At 42.2% G+C, this 13,099-nt stretch overlaps 1 protein-coding gene across 1 annotated transcript; it reads left to right on the forward strand.

Moving 5' to 3' along the window:
• The first annotated feature begins 9,820 nt into the window (after positions 1 to 9,820).
• LOC133887453 (myb-related protein 308-like) lies at positions 9,821 to 11,368 on the forward strand. Its single transcript, XM_062327411.1, has 3 exons — positions 9,821 to 10,151; positions 10,280 to 10,409; positions 10,510 to 11,368. The coding sequence occupies exons 1-3, from the start codon at positions 10,019 to 10,021 to the stop codon at positions 11,078 to 11,080; spliced, it is 834 nt and encodes a 277-aa protein (XP_062183395.1). The 5' UTR covers positions 9,821 to 10,018; the 3' UTR covers positions 11,081 to 11,368.
• Positions 11,369 to 13,099: the final 1,731 nt, after the last annotated feature.

The following is a 13,099-nucleotide window of genomic DNA, read 5'->3' on the forward strand; positions in this document are numbered from 1 at the left end:
AGTCTCTCTTTGTTGTGACTCCATATTTCTCTATTGTCACTATATCCCTTGATCTACCCATGCAAAAACTTCTCCCTCTTTATCAACCTAGGTATGCCTCATGTTTCTTCTTATATCTTCTTCTTCTCTCCTTTTGTCAACTTCGGTATTCCTAGATATTTTGTATCTTGCTTCTTGATTTGGTCATCAAACTTCTCCCCCTTTGTCAATAATATCAAAAAGGGCTACAAACATATATTGAACTCGAAGAAAAGCGTTAGAGAACATGAAAGAGAGCTTCATAAATCAAGATCCAATGAAATGATACAAATTGAAAAGATATATCAATTATAAAGATATGATGTATTGATATCAATTGAAAATGACAAATAAGAATCATAATTCATAAAACTCATATGATGTAATCTAAACTCTCTCTTTATGTGTGTATACATATAATAAGACCCACTTGTGAATACACTTGTAGGAATGTAGCAATATATTTACATCTAGATAATAAGTAAAGATAGGAAGTGGGTATGGTGCTTGCTTGCTTGTTTGAGCAAGATTGTTGATGTTGGATGAGGAAGATGCTTTCACCCCTATGTTTATGGTCATCTCATAGGCGGTGATCTTACCGAGCACTTGACTTAAAGTCATCTTTTTGATATCGTTATTGTCGTAGATGATGGAGACTATCAACTTGTACTTTGAAAAAAGAGCTTATAATATTCTTTTCACCACTTAATTATCACAATTAACGTCAAACCTAGCCTATTGATCTCATTGACAAGAATATTCAAACGTGAGTACATATCATTAACATTTTCATGTGGTAGTTGTTTGATATCATTAAGCTTAGTAACTAGCACATAATATTTCTTATTGCGCACATCTTTTGTGCCTTCATGAATTTCAATGAGACTAGTCCAAATATCATATGTATTGGTAAGAGAATAAACATGATTAAATACATCAACATTTAAAGACAATAAAATGATACTCTTCGCCAATACATCTAATTGTCTTTCCTTGTTGCTGATGCGAGGTCTCATCCCTTCCTCGGACGTCACAACTCTACAGATCACCATTCTATTTGGTGAGGTCATCAGCCTTCTCCTCTTTTGTAAGAAATACTTCAGTAACTTTAACCTCTAAACACCGGATCATTCGGTGAGGCTATCAGCCTCTAAACATAATGCTCTAGTGAGTTCAAACTCCTCAGCACCGGACCTTTCGGTAGGGCAAATCTTCCTGTGACTTTTTAAATTTAATCAAACTTTGTCCCGCATGCGGTGGCTTCTTGATGTATTACATGCATGAGACCTACTAACATATATTCTTAACAAACATGTTAATCCTAATGACTATATTATCATTAATCATCAAAATCACAATCATAGCTTAATAGGTTCATTTTCGCTACACCAGGACCATCATCTGCATCATATCACTCTCTTTCATTGTGATCATTAGTTTGCTTATTGATCATCTTCATCTTCGATGGAGAGGCTCCTTGCCAGCCTACTTGGCTTTCTATTGGTCAGCTTCTCGTTACGATGCATCTCTTTTTTTTTCTTCTCGCATCGATCATTTCTTCAGGCTTTGCATGTATAGATGGATGTGTGGAGAACGTTGTTTTATATATTTTTTGAGAAATGATTTGTTTTAGTAACAGAACATATATAGATAGATTTGTCTATTGATGTGCTGCATATGAGTTTGATTTTTTTAAAAAAATTAGCTTACAACAATTATACATCTGATTAAACCATGCAAAAAAGTATTATATTTGTAGATGTCATTGCTATTATTATATGATTTTATCAATGTATTTTTCAATAGATATTTATATTTTTTTCATCCTAGTAATAAATTGATTTTTTTTTTAAAAATAACGAGCTACTCACTAACCAAACAAGCTAAACCAAATTAATTTTTTTTTCTTATTATATTAAATAAATCGAACGAGCCGAGCCCGAATGAATCGAGCTCGCTCGTGAGCAACCCGTAGGTTCGACCAACCGATCGAAAGAGATTGAAAGGACAAATGAGTCCTTTCCTAGTACTCTCTGCTCTCCTCAAATTGAAAATGATATTTTATTGGAAGCAGTATCCTACTTATTACACAATTCGCAGTGTCCCAAAGCAGCATCGATGCTTGTAGACAAATTTGCCTTGGTTTATAACATTAAACTACGAAACATTTGGAACGCCTGGCAACGTCTGCACCAAACACGCGGAAACGTCCCCCGACCGGTTCGATCCGATTTGATTTTGCAGCAGCAGGAGAAGTCAAAGCCGCCGTACTACTTTCTCACTCGCCCTGCTCACTGCGTCGATGGCTGTACGGATGCACGACACGATCGTACACCCTTCAAACTTCGAAGCTTCCGTTTGACGACAACGACGACGACGACGACGGCAACAACAAAAGAGCAGTCACATGGAGCATAAGAGAGGAGACGACGTGCCGTGCCGCTTCCAATGGGATCGAATGCTTAGCGTGGTCATCCGAAGGAAGCCTGCGGTGTCCCTCTCATGGCTAAACGCCTTTGGCTCGTGTGCATGCACGGGCGATAAACGTCGCCATTGCATGAGGAAGAGATGTGTTAGAACTTGGAAGAAGCACGGAGTCTTGCTGGACTTACATTGCATCGCTTGCTGCCTAGTATATCACTCCGTATGCTCCACGTTACTTGCTGTTTTGGACATTAATCTAGTATCTAATACTCCATGTATTTAAAATTTGACTTTTTTAAAAACAAAATACAGTCTATATTTTTTAACGGAAGAAGTGCATGTATTTGCTTTTGCCTTTTCGAAGTATGTCATAGAAACAACCCCCCGAAATATAACCGAAGCAAAGTTCATCTTGACGACAAATTTACCAGTAATATTTTCACATGACAAATCTACATATGACCGATTAATGTTTCATAAAGTTTGTTGCACACGTCACGGATGAAAAAGAACACACGGACACGCAGCATGAATTAGTAGTACTACTTCAATCTCCACAATGATCTAAATCCTCAAAACAATAGGAAACCTCCACGTTCTACCACTTTTCCTCCTTTTTCCGCAGCAAGTCCATTGTCTAGCTCGTCACCATCGGCAGATACTTTCTCGCCGTGGTCCTGTGACGAGTTTGAAAGAAAAAGAAAGGGCTAGAGCTCTGTCAGCTACAAGTAGGAAACTACTAGCAGACGTACAACTTTCCAGCAGACCGGGGCACACCGCCGCTCGAAAAGCAGAGTGCCAACTGCTCAAAACTGTTGCCCAGTCAGCCCGGCGTAATGTCGCATTGACTAACCTGACCGGCTGGTTCCAACTCTCTGAACCTGCTCTTGTTCGGATATGTTAAGGTGCGCAACATACTAACTCACCTCGCTAGCTATATATACCACAAGCTGATCCTCCTTAAGACTACGTCCAAGGATTTCTGTCATAGGCGAAAATCTTATTGCAAAAGAATTTTCGTTTCTTTTAGTATTTTAACAATTTTTTTTATGATTCTTGTCACGAAGAGATTTTCGGAGTCATTCCCTTCTAGATGGAATTATCTTTCATTTCTCTTCGCGATTCCGCTCAAAAGAAAGTTATTGAAGGTGAGAGAAAATAAAAATAATGAGAACAAGTAAGGGAATCAGAAAATGAACAAAATGAAAAAAATATAGTTAGAGATGTTCTAACTCTATCTCAATAAGTCAGTTATATATATATATATATATATATATATATATACATATTAATTCAATGCATATATTTTATACATCACGTGAGCCCACGCTGGCCCTCACGCGTGAGCACACGGTGCGGCAACACGTGGGTGAGAGCGCGTGGGTCCATGTGTGAGCGTGCGGTGCAGGAGACCGTGGGATTCGGAGAAGGCTACGGGAAGAAAACTCTACATATTTTTTAAGTAGTGTATATATATAATTAAAGCTACTATCAATGTTTTAATTAACTCATTCAAAAAGACTGTTTTATAGGTAAGAAACCCTTTACCTTTTAAATTATACTCATCTGTCATCAATTTTCGATGTATAACTAAATCCAGTAGCATCCATCATCCATGGTGGAGTTGGCCAGGTCATGCAGCCGCTTTCAAGTTTAAAGCGAGCAGGAATTGGAGCTACCTGGCCTGGTCCTTGTCCTGCAACTGTACTCCTGTCCTGAAATATAATAAGGTCTCGCTTCATGTGTTTCGCCATCACTTAGCTTGTTTTCAGATGCAGCAGCCTGTTTAAATGCGACTTTGGCTGCTTCTTCTTCTTCTCCGGCGTTCGATTCAAAGTTGAATGAAGTGGTTTCACACGAGACCCTTCGGTTTTTCAAACGGAATGGCAAATAGCCTTCCCTTTTCACCAATGTCTTCTTCTCACCAAGAGCCTCTTTTTCCTTGGAAAATAAAAGCTGAACAGATCCATCTGTGCTGCTGCTGTTTCTCTTTCGTATTGCTGCTAACCGTATCTGCTTGACTGGATTCAAGGAGAGAGGAGTAGGTGCAAAGTGTGTGAGAGAGAGCAGCGAAGTAGTAGCAGTACAGATGCCGGTGAGAGAATTTATGGAAGCATACGCTACCTACCTCTTGTTGGTGGATTTGGCCATAGCGTTGTTGTAGTAGCTCAAGCAGCAGCAGCTGCAGGCCTGCAGCTGCAGCTCGTTCATTAACACCACCTTTACTTACACTACCAGATCAGCTGGGTGCTGTCCTCCTGCTTCCCTTCCCTTCCTCCTAGGAAGAAATGCCCATGGCTCGGGGTGGACCAGGTCCATGTCCACATCAGGATTAAAATTTCACGAATTTCGAAGAAAAATAAAATATCTTATTTTAAAATTTTTTTTCACTGTCATATGAGATCTACAGAGCAGAAGTCAAAAATAACTAAAATTTCGACGAAATTTCACGAATTTCAGTCTTTTCATCTAAAAAGAAAAAAGTTGTAAAATAAAATTGAAATCGACAGCGATAGAAAGAAAAGATCATACTAAAAGAAAATGCACACTCTTTTAATCAGATCAGACCGAGGGCCAGCAAGACATGTAATATTGACCAACCGTGGCGAATCAGGGGTCATGGAGATAGGGGGACACATCTTCGGTCCACACAAATAGATAAGCCAAGGACCACGGTGGTGGTAGCAGCAGCAGTACCAACCGCCACTGACACCACGTTAGTACCAGCATTTTAACTAGTGGTCCACGAGGACCCGGTCCATGCATTCGGTGGATGACGCTATTACTGAGGAGCTCCTGCCTCCCACTGCACACACTCATCAATGTGTGTATGGTGGTGCAGGGGCTGGTGCAGGAGCAGCAGAGGACGAACACAACACAGAGCGAGCCAGACACAGGTGGGAAGTCCATGGACTCATGGGCGTATAGTTAATCTATTTCATCTAATATTTATCCATTTATTGATTTTTCTTATCTATCTTCTAAACTTTTTACTTCTTTAATAAGAATTTTAACATAAATATATGGTGATAATAAGTTATACTAGTATGTGCGTAAGCACCGGTGAAATGGCATATGCATTGAAGGTTGCCTGGCCTTGACAAAGATAGATACCGGATCTCTGTGCAATGGGGACCGGCCACTTATCTGCATCCAATAAGGAGGGAGAACTAACCTAACAACCGGGAGTTACTCCTCGCCGATCAATTCCTAGCTACCCTCTCTTCCATGTTCGTTCTTCCACCACAGGAGAGGGCAGTCACCTTTGTCTCCCGCGCCTCTTCTTCCCATGGATATTCGTCCTCCATCTGGAGCATGCCTGTGCACAAGTGTACAACTCAGAAGGGGAGGGAAAAAAAACATGACAAAAGTTACCCAACAACGCTATTTTCTTAGAGAAATACAAGAACAGATTTTATATGTTTTATATTGTAAAAGGGAATTACAGGGAAAAAATTAGAAATGCTCCTGCAGTTATACAACATTATTAATCGATTAACAAAAAGAAATGCTGCTTGAATAAAGGTAAATGTATTGGTCGCTTAGGGTGTCGGGCTAACTCCAACAGCTATCGTAAAATTTCATACTCTTTAACACTATTGCAGTATCCACTATCACTATCACTATTACAGAACTATTTTTTTTAAATATCTCCAACAGATACTCTATACATTAACCCTATCTTCTCTCCTATATTTTTTTTTCGGTTACCGGCCACACATCTCCCTCATCAACCACTCTATCCACCAATCGCCCCCTTCCTTCCTTCCCACCGACGTCGGCACGCGCCTGCTGGCGCTCGGTCTTGCGGTGCGGAGGATGGCGTCCGGGGCTTGCTCGCTGCCGCTGTGCCGCGTGACCACCCGGGCTTCCAGCTGCTCGAGTCTGAGGAGGTCAAGCTCCTCGACGCCCGCGCGCGCCCGCTCGAGCCCGACGCGTCGCTCCGCCGGGGTCGGCTCTACTTCCTCGTCGCGCTCCCACGCCGCCCCGTCGAGTCGCTCATGCTCGCGCGCAGGTCCACCTCCGACCTCTCCTCTCTCCCCGCCCACTCCTCCGCCTCCGCGCCCACAGCCATGTCGATGAACAGTGATGCGGCTCCAACGATTCTTCTGCAAAGAAGCCACCCCTCTCTCCTCCTTTGCCGCCGCCGCATTACTGTACCACTGGATACCGGCTCCATTGGAGTTCACTGCAACTGCTATAGCAGTGTCAAAAAATACTGTAGCACTAAAAAAAAGTGAATTTGCCGAATCGGCTGGAGTTGGCCTCATGGGTGCAGTAGTACTCGCTATATCTTTTCCGCAGAGCAGGTAAGCACTTTCGGTTGACCAACTGTGTGTGAATGTAACTGGTAACGCAGTATGAAAACTGCATTATTCAGGTTCTCCTAAGCTATCACCAAAGTCTAAGCTAGGATCAGTTTCCTTAAAAACTCCGTCAATCTAAGAAAAACAAGATAACATACCAACACTAAAACATCGGATTCTATCACCAAAGTTGAGGGAACGGTTGCAAGAATGGAAGTACCAGGAATAGTTCATTAGCATTGTGATCATTATCACTAACCTTCCTAGTTAACGTGTCTTAAGGAAACATCCTCGGAGAACAAAGCGTTTAAAAGGCTTCTCTAGTTGGGGTTGGGACCAAGAACAGTTGGGGTTGCTGAGGTGCACACTTCTGTGTAGTCCGGATCTCCAGACCACAATCCTGGAGCAGAGCTGGTGGAAGGTGCAACCTCCCCCACTAGTGACAAAATCATGTGTGTTGTGTCTCACTCATGTGTCCCTTTTTTTTCTTTTGCCCAAACTTTTTTTAAATAAAGAAATCGCCATGTTCTTATTGCAGTCCTTGTAATATTGACCATGATGGATAATGAAATTTAGCTCCCCGGCCCTCTAGGATCAACAAGCGACGCCCATCATGAAATTTTTGCATCATCTTGCCGCAGTTTGAAGCATACCAGAATTTTGCCAAACTCCACTCAAGCTTGATCCTTGAACCAAACATGAGTATATATATGCCATTGACCTGGTAATATACTATACGGTGTAGTGTAACGCCGGTAGGGATGCAATTTTTTATATTTTGAATCATTGGATTGTTCTAAAACTAAAAAATAAACTAAAAATTCACTCCTACCTAATTAAGTTAAAGAAAAAATAAACTAAATAATGATCCAAAATTATTCATTGTGTATCCACTTGTATCCTTTCACGCATGGGAGAGTGCAAGCTTGTACCCTACCTGCAACATACAATACTCCAACCCGGAATAAAGTTGTAGCAGTGGATTAAACAAGAGCGCATCTTGCTCCATGTCAAGAGGGAAGAGGGTAGCTCACCAAATTGATCAGATTCTCCCCTTCTTTTCTTGCTTGCTTCTTTCTTTTCCTTTCTCTGCTTTCTTTCGTGCACAATCGCACTCACAAAGACATGCTGCTGGGTTTTCTAGAACCTTAGAAAGGAGGAGAGCTAGCGTGGGGTGCTACAAAAAAAATGTCGGTAGGTGAGTTACAAGAAATATATATATATATATATATAGCAAGTTTTTTTTTTCTTGTACCCTCAAGGTACATACTTCTCCTTTTAATGGTGTTTAGAAAAGAGTATATACATCTTAAAAAATATTATATATTTTACTTATAAAGAAATATATATATTAGAAAGTAATATATACTTCAGTTAAAATAAAATTAACTGTGAATTGAGTCAGAAGTACAGACAATTTTTTGTATACAGGGATATTGAAAAATGAAAACAAGCAATGTCCTGTAGAGTCAGACTATGGAATATACACTTTCCATGCACATCAAGCATCACCATGTGCCGCTGATGTGTACTCCAAAAAAATCCAGTAGACTGGAAGTGGATGGGGATACATTGAAGATTGTTTCCAACTCAGCTGTCCTCCTTTCGTCAAGCAACAGCTCTGTCTCAAAGTTTCAGTCATGGGCAGTACAAATGCATCTCAGCTAAAAAATTTCAATAGCAAATTAGCAACACAAGGCAAATCACACAAGAGTTTTAGCATGTGGTACCTAATTACCATACCCTGTCTGCAAGGCAGCAAGATGGCATACGAACAAATGAACACGATATGAAAGAGAGAGAGAGATTGATTCATATAATTTACTTGAGTAACTATATGCATTTTAGTTACGTAAGAGTAAATTCATGTGTGGTTGTATCGGCTTATATAATGATAAAACTTATAAAACTCCTTTTCCAAAAAATATATAATTAACTTGAACTGTCCTCATAATAACTATGATTACATAGAATTAACACCTCAACAACCATCTAGACATTGCCATATCTACTAGCTAGGTGTCATCATGCTAGAGTACGTCTAACTTATTATGTTTTCCCTTAGTTTCTTTGCTCATTTCTAATGGCATAATTGGCAATGACTCAATTTTGTTCCTCAAGCTTAATCAAATCTTGTTGGCATGACATTATTGTTCAGTGAGAATCTATTTAGAAAATGCACTAAGGGGAAGGATTACCATAGGAAGAACATTGGATTCACCAGTCATCTAGACTGGATACCGTTTAGTCATTTTTCATAGGACTTGAACGATGAAATTTTATAGGAATATTGTTAGTTCCCTAAATCTGTAAATGGGCAAAAAGTTATACGTTCAAACGTTTGCAAATAATTTTTAACTTTCGCAACTTAGTTTTGGTTGAATTCATTCCATTCATTCATTTCATTTTGTATTCATGTAGCTGTTTTGATTTATGTTGCGAAACATATTGATGCAACAAATCAGGACATGACCAAAACGATTTCTACAATAAATACATTCAAATATTTGCGTGGGAAAAAATTGAAATGCTACAAGAGCTTTCAGTAAAAATCATTAGGGGGAAAATGTATACCATGCAAAGTCAATTACATTGGAATAAAAATAATTGGGAACACAAATGTTCTCAACTAATCCTTATTGAAAACATGAACCTAACCAAAAACAAAACTGCCACAATGGTTCACTCAAATTTCACGAGGAAGCACTTACTCTCAGCTGGGTACGCTTATTGGGTACACCTAACGAGCACCCTCCCGAAACAAACTGAAAAATAAAATACAAGCGAGAAGCACCAAGTGGAGAGGAAAAAATGGAAAGGGGATAGGACAAAGGGCACTCAAGCGAAGCGTACCTAGTTACCTACCTACCAAATCCAGCGCTCCCGGCTTTCCAACCATTCGCCCACCTCTCTCTCTCTCTCTCTCTCTCTCTCTCTCTCTCTCTCTCTCTCTCTCTCTCATCGCACCAACTCGGTCAAATGGCTCACATCGATCCGGTCAATGGGGCCCTCTCCCTCCTCCACCTTCCTCTACTCTCCTCCTCGTATAAAACCAACCACCTCCTCGCTCCCCTCTCTCTTCTTCACAAAAAAAACTCGCACAAAACACCAACGCCAACAACAACAATAACAACACACACTCCTCTCTTCTTCCTCCTCTCAGACTCTACTCCACAACAAGAAGAGGAGGAGGAGAAGAAATCTGTGCCTATATATCTAGGCGTCGAGGCGCATACACACTTGTAACTTGTAAGCATCTATCTACCAGCATGGGAAGGTCCCCGTGCTGCGAGCAAGCTCACACCAACAAGGGCGCCTGGACCAAGGAGGAGGACCAGCGGCTCATCGCCTACATCAAAGCCCATGGCGAGGGCTGCTGGAGATCGCTTCCCAAAGCCGCAGGTACGTCCGAATCACTTGAGCACCCGCCTTGCATGTATATATGCGTCTGGATATGAAGAGGATGTGTGAGTTTACAAGGTGGATGGATTCATGGATATGCGTACGGTTGATGGAAATGATGGTTGCAGGGTTGCTGAGGTGCGGGAAGAGCTGCCGGCTGCGGTGGATCAACTACCTGAGGCCGGACCTGAAGCGCGGCAACTTCACTGAGGAGGAAGACGAGCTCATCATCAAGTTCCACGAGCTGTTCGGAAACAAGTAAGACATCGTGCGTAAAGATCAAACAATGGAATCACCAAGGAATCAAGGTTAACTGCCAAGAAAGCATGCATTTTTCTGATCATATTATTCTCATCAGGTGGTCGCTGATCGCCGGGAGGCTGCCGGGGAGGACTGACAACGAAATCAAGAACTACTGGAATACTCACATCAAGCGGAAGCTCCTCGCCCGCGGCATCGACCCGCAGACCCACCGGCCGCTCAATGCCGCACCCGCCACCGCTCCGGCACAGCAGCAGCAGCAGTACCAGCTGCAGGCGCAACGGCACTTGGCCGCTGCTCCAGGCCATCACCACCAGCAGCAGGATCACTTTGCCGGAGTTCTGTCTAACTCGCCGGAGGCGTGCAGCCACAGCAGCGACGACGAGCACCGGTCCTCCACGCCGCCGCCGCCGCGGCACCTCGACATCGACCTCAACCTGTCCATCAGCCTAGCGCCCTACCAGCCGCCGTCCGAGGAGCCCAACAAGCCACCGAAGCAAGAAGCGGCGGCGACCGCAGCAGGCAACAATGTGACGGTATGCTTATGCTTGAACAGCCTCGGGTACCGGCCGGGCGTCGAGTGCGTCTGCGGCGGCGGCGGCGCCTCCTCCAGGCAGGAGCAATGGGCTCGCAGCTTTTTGCAAGCAGCGCCCTGCTATAGAGGCTAATAGTGTAAGATTAGTGACATAAGGTGAGGGAGGGGCAATTATAGTTTAACTAAAATCCACACATGCTTAGCTCTTTGTAACATGGTTATGAGGAAATGTGGTCTTCTTTCGTCGTTTGCATGCAGCCTCGGACAAAGTGATCATGCCTCTTCATCAGATCATCTAGCTTGGGGACAGACGTGGCCTTGGGCCAGCTGCTACCAACTTCTTGTTTCTTGTCTTTTGACACTAAACTTGTAACTTCCCTACTTTTGATGTGCAGTACCATAGCTCATGATCTTTCAGCTAGATGAGACCAGTCTAAACATGCCTTTTGGGAGCTTACAAAATGCTTTCTCTGATCTTGCCACTGCAAGTCTGCAACTTGGTTTTGTGCCTTTGTTGATGCCCTTGACAAAGATGAGAAGTTGATTAGTGATGTCGAAAGTGAATGGGTTTCGTGCTGGTGGTTATGGGGAGTTAGGTTCTTGAATGTTTGCAGGCACATGACCACTTGGTCAGAAAGGAGGGGGCGGTTTTTTAATTCAGAAAGGAGTTGGAAGCAGGGGCGGATTCACCGTGGGGGGCGGAGAGTGCGCAAGCCCCTCTCACCGGTTATTTTTAGGCAGGGGAGAAAGAGAGGAGGAAAGAGAGCTTCTGTAGCTTTGAATCTGCTACTGTTGGAAGCATGTGAGATGCCTTTATTCGTTTGGTTATGTAGGTAGGTAGAAGCGATGGAAAAGGTGTTAATGAAGGGGATAAAAGTGCCACGGAGGAAGGGCATGGGTTGGGGAGCTTTTGGTTTCTTAATGACCTCATGGTCAGAGTATGGCGTGTGCTGTCTGCAGGTGATGGATGGTTGGTGGCGGTTGGTGGACTAGCTAGTTTAATACTCCAGTTTTATCATGCATCACGCTGTAAATTAAGAAAAATAGCCGAGTATTTTTGGTACCTTATGTGTTCACCGTATTTAGTATATAAGGTATCGAATACAGTCAGATCTTATGACGTTGTCACCTCTGTCGTGTGCTGTCTTTTATCACCTCTACTTTATATAGTGCGAAGGCTCTGCAATCAATCCGGTTGCATACGATAGCTATGTACCTACCACCTATAGCTAGCTACACTCACATTAGATATATGATGGAAAGTAAATCTCAACTTTACTTGTATGCATCCATATAATACGTGATCCATAGCGGCAGTAGCATGCATGTTCTCTCTCCAGCTCTCTCTTAGTCTGCAACTACTAGCATTTATTCATTTTTATTAATCTTTTTTTCTTTACATATCAGTACTAAGTTGCTTTTAGCGCTCATTACACTCATCGCATCAAACAAAAGTAGATGTGAGTTGAGTTTGTGTTGCTGACAATGCACGTTCAAGGAAGAGTTATTGCGATGTTAGGGTGGGTCTTAGGGAATCCTGTTGCGTTCGTTGATAGAGAGAGAAAGAGTCATATTGTCATTTTAGGACAGAGATATTGTCATTTTATGTTTAAAGCTCTATCGTGTGGTCATTTCGTGTCTAAAGCCTGAATCAGGATATAGGTATGAACATATCTCACGAAGTGTAGTAGTCTTCCTAAAAATCATGTGTGTGTTAGATGGAGAAGGGTCATACAACTATTTAAAGATCATCCACCAAATGATCTAAGCAGGGACACGTTTGACAACTGCTTACTAACACTTTTCGTCCGCAGGCAACAAAATTAATAGATGAACAGGTACGGATCAAATATTGTTGCTGAGACTCGTGACCTTATCCCTGTTGCTGAAGCATGAAACGGTATGGCAATGTTCCTCCTTGTATCATTGATCTCAAGAAGTATATTGCATAGCTGTTGAAGATTTAGATCATCTTAAGATGGTGGTGGAAAATGACAATGCAAATTAGCAGAAGAATGCCAATTGTGTAAGTCAATGCTATCAGGGTAAAATGGTTATCGTCTCTGAGATGATAATTGGAAGTTGTAAGGATGGGTACTAGTAAATCCACCATTATCTTCAGGGTCATTAGTGTCCTCCGAAGATGGAGGCT

This window comes from Phragmites australis, chromosome 12, assembly GCF_958298935.1.
Source record: "Phragmites australis chromosome 12, lpPhrAust1.1, whole genome shotgun sequence".
NCBI classification, from domain to species: domain Eukaryota; kingdom Viridiplantae; phylum Streptophyta; class Magnoliopsida; order Poales; family Poaceae; genus Phragmites; species Phragmites australis.

Bases quoted from the DNA above. Each gene is read 5' to 3' on its own strand.
- LOC133887453 (XM_062327411.1), top strand. From the start codon at position 10,019: ATGGGAAGGTCCCCGTGCTGCGAGCAAGCTCACACCAACAAGGGCGCC. The intron at 10,152-10,279 runs GTACGTCCGAAT...TGATGGTTGCAG, and splicing joins ATCGCTTCCCAAAGCCGCAG to GGTTGCTGAGGTGCGGGAAG. The intron at 10,410-10,509 runs GTAAGACATCGT...TATTCTCATCAG, and splicing joins CACGAGCTGTTCGGAAACAA to GTGGTCGCTGATCGCCGGGA.